Source organism: Tachypleus tridentatus, chromosome 2 (assembly GCF_004210375.1).
Source record: "Tachypleus tridentatus isolate NWPU-2018 chromosome 2, ASM421037v1, whole genome shotgun sequence".
Taxonomy (NCBI): domain Eukaryota; kingdom Metazoa; phylum Arthropoda; class Merostomata; order Xiphosura; family Limulidae; genus Tachypleus; species Tachypleus tridentatus.
In genome coordinates this window covers 58,381,489-58,393,638 of record NC_134826.1, presented here as the reverse complement: position 1 = coordinate 58,393,638, position 12,150 = coordinate 58,381,489, and the positions used below count along the sequence as shown (strand labels likewise).

The 12,150-nt window shown below is 34.0% G+C and overlaps 1 protein-coding gene across 6 annotated transcripts in view; it reads left to right on the top strand.

Moving 5' to 3' along the window:
• The first annotated feature begins 3,696 nt into the window (after positions 1-3,696).
• The window catches only part of LOC143243918 (cysteine protease ATG4B-like), a 47,750-nt gene continuing 39,296 nt past the window's right edge, over positions 3,697-12,150 (top strand). For 4 of the 6 annotated variants that reach the window (XM_076487711.1, XM_076487712.1, XM_076487708.1 and 1 more), the window contains exons 1-2: positions 3,697-3,833; positions 12,044-12,142. In XM_076487711.1, the coding sequence (XP_076343826.1) occupies positions 3,812-3,833; positions 12,044-12,142 (121 nt within the window). In that variant the 5' untranslated portion in view covers positions 3,697-3,811. Of the gene's footprint in view, positions 3,834-5,037; positions 5,541-8,219; positions 8,802-12,043; positions 12,143-12,150 lie in introns of those variants that run through there. The other 2 variants (XM_076487710.1, XM_076487709.1) reach the window with 2 other exon arrangements.

The following is a 12,150-nucleotide window of genomic DNA, read 5'->3' as shown; positions in this document are numbered from 1 at the left end:
AACACAGGAATTAGAAAAAAAGATTAAGCTACCCAAGTTATTATGTGATAGATTAATGTGTTAGGTAATACCTAACTAGGAATTGTTAATGGTCTAACCCTATAACTCATTGGACGAATCGCTTTTAGTGCGATCAGGCCAAGGTCCATCATGTTTACAGGAGTAGCAAAAATTAACTATTATAAAGTGTGATGCAAAACTAATCACCATCCCATTCACAGGAAATTAGGATACTCAACTCGCAATCTGCAATTCTTAGCTCGTAGCTCTGTCATTTCTTGATCGATTTGGGATCTAATTTTAATTTTAATTTCGAACTCAGAAGGTCAAACCCTTTAGATTGATATATTTTACCACACCCAAGGTCTCATAGATTAATGTACTCTAATCTTGCCTAAAATAATTTCAATTTGAAGGTAGACTGGGAGAGATTCTGTTGAATAATAAAACTATATCGAGTATATAGGCGCCCTTTACTTGGTAATGCTGGCGAACGAAAATATGGCTAAGAAGAAGGGGTGGGAGGTGTCATAGATTAATTTATTCTAATCCTGCCTGAAAGAATTTCAAACGATGCAGCTATTTAGGACTTTATCTTGTGTTCTTTCTGAGCTCGCGAGCATGGGAAGTTTTCAAAACATTTCTCTTTTCCGTTCGCACTCTTTGGTAGTACCAATGAAGAGAGATTATCAACCTCTGTTTCAAACCAGCGTTATCACTTTGGAAATTAGAAAATATCAAGATTATACAAATTAAAAAATCCAAAGCCTAGAAAAAGTGATCTACAATAATGGTTTCTACAAATTTAAAGTTATTTGTTTTGAATTTTGCGTAAATCTATTCGAGACCTAGCTGCACTAGCCAATCCTAATTTAACAATGATAGACTAGAGGGAAGACAGATAGTCAATCCCGTCCCCCGCCAACTCTAAGGCTAGTTTTTTTTTACCGACAAGTGGTGGATTTGACTGTCACACTTACAACGCCTCCATGGCTGAAAGAGCGAGTATGGTCGGTGACAAGGATTCATATCCACAGTTTAGTAGTCAAGTACCCTATCCACTAGGCCTTGTTAGGCCCCACAAAAATGAAGTCGAAGTAATTGCATAGATTGGGAATGACTAAGCAAATGGGATTTGAATTTTGATTTTTCTAGTAATCGTTACGTCCGAACTTCATTTCTGAATAAATTTTTCAGTGGTGACTGACGATAATTCCTGAAACTCTGCCTTTAAGATGACTTCAACATTAGACCTACCCTACTAAACGTGCTAGAGCTGCCAATATATGCAGAACTAATTGATACATTGTCATTAACTTTTGTGATCAGTCATAAAAACATCACGATTTTATGACAAAGACACCAAACCGTCAGTCACATCGAATCACAAATGTAATGGATCTACATGACTTGTTTAATGTCCTAACGCGTACTCCCTTACCGCCGAGGCGCAGCGTGGCCAGCTGGGTTAAGGCGTTCGACTCGTAATCTGAGGGTCGAGGGTTCGAATCAGCGTTGCACCAAACATGCTCGCCCTTTCAGCAGTCGGAGCGTTAAAATGTGAGGGTCAATCCCACTATTAGTTGGTAAAAGAGTAACCCAAGAGTTGGCGGCGAGTGATGATGACTAGCTGCTTTCCCTCTAATCTTACAGTACTAAATTAGGAGCGGCTAGCACAGATAGCCCTCGTGTAGCTCTGCGCGAAATTCCAAAACAAACAATCCTTTAACGCCGAACTTTCTCGAAAATTCTGTTTGTGTGTGGTGAGAAATCCAGGTCTGAGCAGATTTTTAAAGTTAATAGTACTATGGTACTGCTATTAATGAAATTAACTGAGATTATTTAACTTATCGCAGTATAAAAATTATCAAAAGAGAGTGAGCTTTTACACGTACATTGAAAATAAAGTTTCCTTTTCTTAAATGCAATGAACTAGATAACAGATTTGAGTTTACCATTTGCAAAACTGTGCTTTCGACAACACTCGGTTGCAGAGCGGACATTACCAATTTCAAATACAGCGCTAATGTTAATATATTTGTAAATATTGAGTAACGGCTTGTTTAATTGAACCTAACTTAAATAAAAGTTAAATTATTTCAAAATATGTAATAAGCAATATGCATTTAGGGGCAAGGGCTGGGATATCCTGGTTTTTTCGGTTTATAAGTCTGCTCACCCTACGACTATAACAATCCACTAGTGTACAATGGTTAATAACATGGTGTTAAATTTGTAGCGTGGCGATATAACAGAAGCAATTGAGCAACTTGACCTCAACGTCCTATTATTAGCTTTATCAACCCAGGCAGGCTAAGTTTTGTCATATAGAGAATGTAGGACGTTGACCCTTGGTACAAGTAATCATAACAGTGACACTGACACCAGTTAGACTACACTTTCTTCAATAGTTAAAATAATATTTCATACTTTACCTTGGACTTTATTTATTTTCTAATCTTTCTAATGTAAAAAAAAATCTCAAAAATTCAAAAATTTAATGAAATTTCGTAAAATGTTCCCAAGATTCCAAGGTCAAGCTTTAAATACCAAAGCGTGGTTACACTGTTCCTAACTTTTCTACTCCACAGGTCACCAATATCTTTGTAAAAAAACAACCAAAAAAACACTTACGTCATAAGAGGTATTCGAATTATATAGAGTGTTGTTTTCAAATTTCGTTTCAGGAAGTTGTCTCTAGATAGTGATCATGATGGTAACTTTATTGACTTAAAACGCTACAATCCGGGGCTCGTTTTCCCGAAGTAGACAGAGCAAAAAGATTAATGTGGCTCTGCTATAAAAACAATCGGGAAGTTTGGAAGTAAAAGTTATGAGGTTCACTTATACCAAAATTATCTAAGAAGAAAAGAATGCTTTGAAACTACGCCGATTACATTTATAAGTAAAAGTTTTAATATCTATCTATTTTTCATATTTTTCTCATTCTTTCTGTTTTTTTCACTAGTGTTGCAACAGTTGGGAAACTGACTTATTTAAATTAATATCCAAACCATTACAGACTGTCCACGTAACACTCAAGTCAAAGTTTCAGAATTGTCGAGAAGTGCAACAAATGTGTTTAGCTGTGACATATTTGTTGTATTTTCTGCATAGCCAAAGCTAACTTGATAATAATTGATTCAATAATTTTTGAAAATTTATATTGTGTTTTGACTTTATGTTCAGAATATTGATTTACCAAACCTCACCGCGTGCCCATGTGACCAACAATGAAGTAGAATGTTCAATACGGTCTTTTTATATTAGACTAATTAGAGAAATGACGTACGAAAGATTACCTACAGTCTTTTAAAACCAAACTTTCCTCCAGATTTACTGTTGTAAACGATATTGAATCGTTTACAAGAATTAATGATGTAAGAAAAACACGTAAGTTCAAGAAGTCTTGAAAGAAAAAAGTGACAAAAGCCCTATAATCCGTTTTTATAATTATTCTGTTTTTGAAGATACTTTATTTTTATAATCTGTATGAGGGTAAGGCAATTTATATTGGAGATCCATGGATCTTGGAATTTTTTTAATGTTTAAATTAGTTGATTACTTCCTATATTATATTAGAACTGTTCAAACAGCGTAATACACATTTTCTACATATGCATCGTTTCAAAATTAAATAGAATAAATTAATCACAGGATAGGAAGCAATTCAGCTCTACCCTTGCAACAAATACACCTGTTTCAGCTATTAAACGTTAGGTGTCTTAATGTATTTGATTTTATCGCGAGACCGTTTTATTGTATTTGTAAGAAAGTTTAGTGTAATGAGTACTTCTAGTTAGGCTTTAAAATGATGGCGGATGTGTTGTTTGGTATGTTGTTGATGTTTTTTTGTTTTTGCATAAATTGTTAAAATGTACACATAGTGTTCATGATTTGTTCATTAAGTGACTTGTTATTCTTTGTCAAAATACATAAAGCATTGTAAATAGCAATGATGGATTTGTAGTTGTATGCTACTTTGAACACCTTTTCGTCATCATGTATATTTATCTGGATCAGTTATTATGTATGTACGTAGTATGTCATGTGATTCCATGTATAAATTGCACTGCCAGATGTGTATGCTGTAACTTATGTTGAAAGATAAACTGTAATAAAAAGAGAAATGTCGCTACTTGCGAAAGAAGTTATTTGATTTTTTTAACTTTTTAATATTATGTGAGACGTGCACTCGCGTATTTAATTTATTGTTATATATCGTTAATAATGTCAAAGTATTGATTAAATTAATTATACTAAAGAACTATGCTATCATTGTAACGGGAAAAACTTGTTTATTACTATTAGTAATATTAGTTTAACCTGGTGAAACGTTGTAACCATACACTCGGTTAATACTTTTATTTGTTGTTTTGTCCAGTCTTTGTGTAATAGGATATTGTACTGCCTCTCTTTCAGAATGTCAGTGTCTGATGTGATTTGACTGTATCAACAGAGGGAAAGTCTTTCTCTAACTTGTACCTCTGTTTGAATCTGCTATGATCCTTTCTTTCTATGTAACTTACAATTTTGTTAGGTGCTTATGTCTTACTGCTTCTTTATTGAGTATTATTGTATTTTTAAACAGTCTTCAGCTGTTCTTGTTTGTAACAGGTTCACATACTTTGACATCCTGTTCCAAAACTGTCCTTCTGAATCGTTGTTTTGAGTCTGACTTTTGAATGGATGAAGTTAAATATGAAGAAACATGAATGAATTTGTGTGTGTGTGTGTATATTTAAAAAGAAAATCTATGTAATTTCCATAAAGACTGTGAAATAGATCTTGAAATAGGGGAATCAATGGTGCCTGTCATTGTTATGAAATTTAATAATAACAATTGTAAGGATATCTATTTCCAGTCATATTTAAACATGTGCATTTGTTGTTTTTTAATACAGCATTTCTTGTTTATGGTTTGGTTATAAAAAACTTGGGTATCGTGTATGTGTGGTTATATTTTAACCATTTCACAGCTGTATATAATGTACAAATGTATTTTACCGAGACAGGTTCAGATATGAAAATTTGTAATTTACTTTTAATATTCTACACTGAGCTTATGCTGTCATAAATAGAGAATGGTTGACTGATTGTTCACCAGACTTACAGTTGCTGGTGCTGTTGGCTTTCTATCAATTTGGCATGTGCTCTAATTCTAGTGTAGGTGTTCCACTAAAACTTGCAGAAAAGTTGAGATTTGTAATAGTTTGTACACATGAATTTATAAGTGAACATGTTGCAGAATTAAAGTTTGAATTTGGAAACAGAGTATGCTCTTTGAATGTATTTGGTAAATCAAAATTTTAAAGTTTGAAGAGATTTGATGAACCGTAGCATTGTGAAAACTGTATTATTTGATCTTAAGAGGAAAATTCTATAGTCACTTTTTTGTTTGTTCATAATGAGTTAGACAAAAGTTAGCCAATTTTAGGGTTGATCCAACCATTCAGAAGACTTTCCACAGTGTAGACATCTACCTCTGAGGCTGCAAGATTTGATCGTCTAAAGGAGTTGCAACCCTTCCTTTCCAAGCTGTTAAGTAGAGTTTCAGTCACTAATGATATGATAGCTGCTGTTATTGAGTAAAATATTGATGGCTGGTGGAACTGTTGATGATGTCTAGGAATTCTCATGTGCCAAAAGACTAAGGGTTTTATGATCCTTGCTTTATTAAAGCTAAACCTGTCTGTTAGACTGCCACATGTGTTGGTGTTAGGGATACATTTCAAGTAGGAATATTGAGTCTAAATAGTGTTACAGCCTTTGAGATATTTTCTTAAAATCATTTACTAGAAAACTTCTGAAGTGATTAATCATGTCATTTTTATCACATGTCACTCACTGAAATATCAGAAGATGAACTGCCTTGGTAGTTTCAGTGCTAGCTGTTACCATAAGAAAATAAATCATGGCTACTTTTATTGCTCTAGAAACTTTTGACAAGAGATGTGCCTAAGGAACTGTCCAATGTTTTCTTACAGGTCACAAACTATGTTGACTTTGTCAGTGCTCTAATGACTGTTTCTCTTTGGAAAAGCAGAATGCAGTGTAGTTGAAACTATTGTTCAACTGTCAGTTATGTAATAAAAGTATAGCACATATCTACAGATACAGTGAATAAAGTACCAACACTTGCAAATTTAGTAGATATTGCCACTACCACCATCCTGATAATTCTGTGTTTTATGGAAAGGGACATATTAAGGTATTGAAGAAAACAGATTGTGCTAGTGTATCTCAGAATGGCTGGTATGGTATTTATGTTGATAAGGAGAGAACAGTGTTTCAACCTTCCTTGGTCATCTTCAGCTTAAGAAAGAGGGAGTTTACAAGTGATCATTGCTGGATATCTGTTAGGGATGAGAGTATAAATGGTTACAGGATTGTCGGGGGCATTGCAGTTGGATGTTAGGTTATTAATTACTATAGGTATGAAGATGTTCCTTTATATTGGTTTAATTTTGGATTTAGTTGCTGTATATGTAGGGCTTCTTTGGTTTTGTGTTTGTTTATATTTGTTTCCCTACTTGGTATCTGGGTGTTTTCTATGGTTGTGCTTATTTAATTTGCAGTGTTCAAAAACATGAAGGTGTTTTGTTTTTTTTTGTTCTTTGAACCTGGTTTCCATTTTTCTGCTTGTTTCTCCAATACAGAAGTAGTGGCAGTTGTTGCATTTTATTTCATATATAATGTTAGTGTTATGTTTATCAGTGTAGTTTTCACATAGCATGGACTTTAGTTTTGTACCTGGTTTTTGAGTAAATTTTGTGTTTACTGGAATGTTGTGTTTTGTTATAAGTTTTTTCCAAATTTTGGTTGATTTTTTCTTTGATGTAGGGAACATATGCTATGCAGTTTTGTAGTTTGTTGTATCTTGGGGTTTGTTTGTTTGTTGTTCTAGGTGTGTATGTATAATTTTTTCCATGGTTTTTTGAGGAAATTGGTTGATGTTGGTGAAATGTTATTTTGTTGGTTTCATCGTTAATTTTATCAGGTGAGAGTAGTTTTGTGTCTGTGTTTATTTGGTTTCATGTGCTGAGTCCCAGGGAATGTATAATCCAGTATGAGTGATTTTTCTCTGAATTTCTATTTTTAATTGTGTATCAGTTCTTGTGATCTTGAGGTTGATAAATGCTATTTGGTTAGTTTTTCCTGTTCACAGGTGAACTTAATGTTTGGGTGTATCAAGTTAACGTGATTGAAAAACTAAGTGTGTGTTCTGTGGATGTGAATCCTTCAATTGTATTATCAACACATCTGTACCAGTATAGTGGTGTGGGTAAGGCTGACTTGATTGTTTGTGATTCATTCTGTATCATAAAAATGTGGGCTAGAACTGGTGACACCGAATTCTCCATACTTATTTGTTGGTAGTTTTGGTTATTGAACATAAAGTTAGTTTTGGTGGTAGTGAATTCTATAAGGATTGCTAATTGGTGGCTGGGGATGTGTATCAATGGGTTGTGGTCTTGGATATAAAGTTCTAAGGCTATCTTTCAGGCTTCAGTTGTGGGGATTTCTGTGAAGACAGAGATTACATCACAACTGGCCATTTTTAAGGCTTTATGATTTAGTTGATTAAGAATATGTGTAAATTTAATATAGTCTTTGATAAAGGAGCCAGCTGATGTTACATATTTAGAAAATACCCATGCTATATATTTACTGAGGTTGTTAAATGATTCATCAGTCAACATTATGAATCGTAGTTGACAATCCGGTTTGGGAGTGCCTGTATAGTTGTGGTGTGCATGAATCAGCATTGTAGATAAGAATAAAGATTTTCTAAGATTGTGTTGGTTTTCTTTCATTTGTAGCAGTATTTTGTTTAATTGGTTTTCATGTGTTTTTGTTGGATTTGTGTAGTTGTTAAATTTGTTTGTATCTCACAAGATGTTATTCATTTTTTGAATGTATTCATTTGTGTTCATTATAACTATAGCATTGCCTTTATCTACTTTTAGAATTTTGATGTTGTTATCTCGTTTTAAGTTATTTATAAAATTAATATCTTTAGGTGCATGGTTGTTTTTTAGTTTTCTTTTCTGTGAAATTATATTGATAGTTTTGTGTGAAAATTCTTTCAAAAGGTTGTTTGAGATACAGTTTTCAGGTGTTTTGGGGAAATAGATGTTTTCAATTCTACCTGGAAAGATTGGTTGTCGGTGGAATTGTTGTTAGAGTTGTCTTCTTTCTGGTGATTGTTTTCCAATGTTTTGTTGGTGTTTTCAGTTTGTCTAGAGTGGATCACCAGTGTTTTAGCTAGGTCTTCCAGACAGACTTTCATTTGAATGGATGAAATATTTCTGTGTTACTGCAAAGTTGAGTCCTTTGTTGAGTAGATGTATTTCTTTGTTGCTTAATTTTCAGTTGGATCTGTTAATTACGAGGTTTGTTGGCACCTTAATTTATCTGGTTTATTGCTCTGGTGGACCTTTATTCCTTGTCTTTCTCACTATTTAGTTGATTGATGTTGCTAACTCACTCTTTCTTAAGCTGAAGATGACCTAGGAAAATCAGAACATTGTTCTTTCCTTATTAATGAAAATATTATTACCGATACCAGCCATTCTGAGATACATTTTTATTTCAAGTGGGTTTCTCATCATCAAGAAAAGATTGTGCTACTATATGTCCAGCAGGAAACAGTTTTTGAAAGACACAAGAACCACAACTAGCTCTTGCAAAAAAATATAAAATTCATTGGAAAAGTAGAAGAATGAGCACACATAATTGTGCCAAAGAAAACTATTGACTGTGGATTGATAACACTAAGCTGTAGGACTGGCTTAAAGGTTAAAGAATCCTTCCTTAAGAGGTTTTCCTAAAGGAAAACTATTTTATAGCACTCGTGAATTATAGATTTTTGTGTGTACCAGTTCTTACTCAAAAGTGTAATTTTGGTTTGTCTTTGTTTCTGGAATTTTGTTTTTAGTTGCACTTTTGAGTGTATTTATTTTCTTTAAATATGTTATTTCAAAGCTTTATTCTGCTACTTGTGAGGTAGGTATAACTGGGTCGAAATAGTTTGATTTTTATCCCCAATTTTCATTTATTTGCCTAATTTCTATTGCATTTTTTAATTTTTTCATCCTTGAACATGCAGTTGTATTTTCATTGTGCATTTTCTTTTTCCTGGATTTCAAGTTTATCATATTATATGTTTAATTGCATTTTATTTTTAAATTATGTATTTAAGATTTGTCACTTTAAATATCACATATACAGCTACCAAAGAGTAATTCTGTTTTACTTTGGTTCTGAAATTTGTATTTTGTTCAAATTTGTTTATTTTAAAGTTTTAGTTTCCTGGCTGAACCTTCGTCCATTTTGTATAATTTTTCTATGAACTTCGTGCATTTGTCCATACAAATCTACTTTGTTTTTGTCAGTAAAGTTTATCTTTGCACTGGGGTCAATGAAATGTCACTTACAGTGTGTGAAATACTGAATTAGAAATAGTCAATTTATAATTTGAATGTTTTGATAACAGTACATTAGTAACATAAAAACCATCTAATTATCTTGTGTTCCAAAATATTAAAAATTGTTTTAGAAATGTTGCATACCTTTCTGCACCTTGATCTATTATCTTTTGCACAACTGTCATGGAATTTCTTGCACATATTAAGTTTTGAACAGATTTCCATTCCTGCATGTGTTAATGGATATAGTGCCAACTTATAACATCGTGATAATGCTATACTTCTCCACCAGTAGGATGGCAACATGACTTTCATGTGCAGTAAACCCTCAGAGTCCAAGTTCATGATCATAGGCTTATTTTGTCCTTGCCACTGCTTGGGATCATGCATGGCCAAGCGTGTTAAGGCATGCGACTTGTAATCTGAGGGTTGCAGGTTTGCATCCCGGTCATGCCAAATATGCTCGCCCTTTCAGCTATGGGGGCATTATAATATGACTGTCAATCCCACTATTCGTTGGTAAAAGAGTAGCCCAAGAGTTGGGGGTGGGTGGTGATGACTAGCTGCCTTCCTTCTAGTCTTACACTGCTAAATTAGGGATGGCTAGCACAGATAGCCCTTAAGTAGCTTTGTGCAAAATTCCAAAACAAACAAACAAGCCACTGCTTGAATTATTTTTTACTGCATTTTTGAATTTTAAATCATCTTAATCATTTGCACTTCCTTATTTGGTGTTACACTGCTTGTGTTCTTGTTGCACTTTCTTTTTATCCATCTCACTTCAATTTCTTCTTTCTAGGCACCATATTTTTACATTGAGCTACTTTTAGTAACATATGCCAAATATAGATATATACCAAGGTATCAAGCATAAGGAGGGAAGTGCAATGTGTTCTTTCTCATGTAACATTTATTCTTAGAAGTTTGTGTATATATATGCTTTGTTTCATATGCTTGTTGTCTTTGTAATCTACCAAGTGGCTACAATTGCCTCATAGAGATTACTTTCATAAAATCTTAATCAAGCAGGGGAAAAGAGAGATAGACCTGTCTACCCCTGCTCAGTGCCCACCATTGAGATGTTTTTTTTTTTTTGAAACCTTGAAAAAAAAAAGTCATCATTTATATCCCTGTAATTGACATCATTGTTTATTCACCTTTTACAAATCAAAATGCCATAGTCTTGTCCTTACACCTTGCTCACATTTTCTGTGTTGTAGTAACACATTGCACTGTATCTTGGTGAAGGCCCACTCCCAGATGATTGTGCTTGATAACAGTGGTGCACACCAACTCTGTGGTGTTCTCTTGTGTACACGTTCTCTCCTCCCTTTTTATTCTTCTGGTGGAACATGGTAAAATTCTTAATTTCCCCAGTTCCAAACCTCTAGGAATGTGGATATGGAGATATTGCTTTGCAAATTGTATCTCCCCCTAGAAAGAGTTTAGTTGATTGGTTTGGAGTGTAAGCTAGAAATGTTGTACAGGGCAACCCATTATAATATCCACCACATAACATCTGTGTAAATATGGCCTTGAAGATGAGACTTGGATTTGTTTCAGGATGTAGGTGAGAGCTCCCTTCTGCCACCTTTTGTTGTGATATGTCACATGTAAGTACTTCAAGTTAGAATGGCCTAATGCCCCAGCAACACTGCACATTCTCATGTTTTGCTCACCTTTAAGACTCATTACCAATGACAATAGATTTACTCAATGCTCTTCATTGTAAATCTCTCTGATGTAAATGTAACCTATGATTAAATAAAACAAGTTTTGTAAGAAGTGTTCTCCAGTTGAGAAGGATGTGGTCTCCCACTAGGTGCTATGTTGCCTCACTAGCCCCTATCCTGCAGTCTTATGGGAGTTACACCCTATAGGGTTTTCCTTTGTTACTATTTCTGAAAGGAACTCATCTTTTTAAATGATCACTACTATCCTCTCCACCATTTTGAATGTGGGACTTGAACTCTCAGTGATGCTGAATGGTATATTGAATTTCTTATGTTAATAATTTTAAAAGTACCTCAGATGATTATTTATCTACCTCTACCCCCCTTTGTTTTACTTTCAGTGCATTTTCTTTGCCCCGTCAAAAATTAGCCCATGATTATTTGCTGGTTCTCATGGGGATTACGTAATGCATCTGGAGGTCATGTTGCTCTATTATTGATAGAGAGCTACAGCATTATGATGGTTGTTGTTGGTTGATACTCTACACAGAGACGTGCCTAGGGATAGGGGATTGTCGAAGGCTTGTGGCACGTGCAGGATAATTCATGGTAGTTGCACACAAGGTAATAGCTCTTGGTGATGCAAATAGTTAAGTATCTAGCTACATGTTCAGGCAGGAAAAATATTAACTCCATTGTATTTGTTGAGAACTGGTCTTTATGATATTATAACTTCAATGGTCTGTTTAATTAGATTGCAAAATACATCTTTTCTTTTGTGATTATGTTACTTTTACCAAACTTTTTTTTATTAGAGAATATGTTCCAGCTTTTTATATTTATGATTTAAATTAGGTGAAGCATTAAATTGTATTTTGCACTTGACTCTGAATAAAACATATATAAGAGACTTCAGTGAAAAACATTTTGTTTTTTTAGCGTGTATGACCTATGAAACTGGAGTATTTAACTTTGAAGATTTTCCCCAAACTGAAGAACCAGTCTGGATTTTAGGGAAGAAGTACAGTACACTATATGGTAAGTTA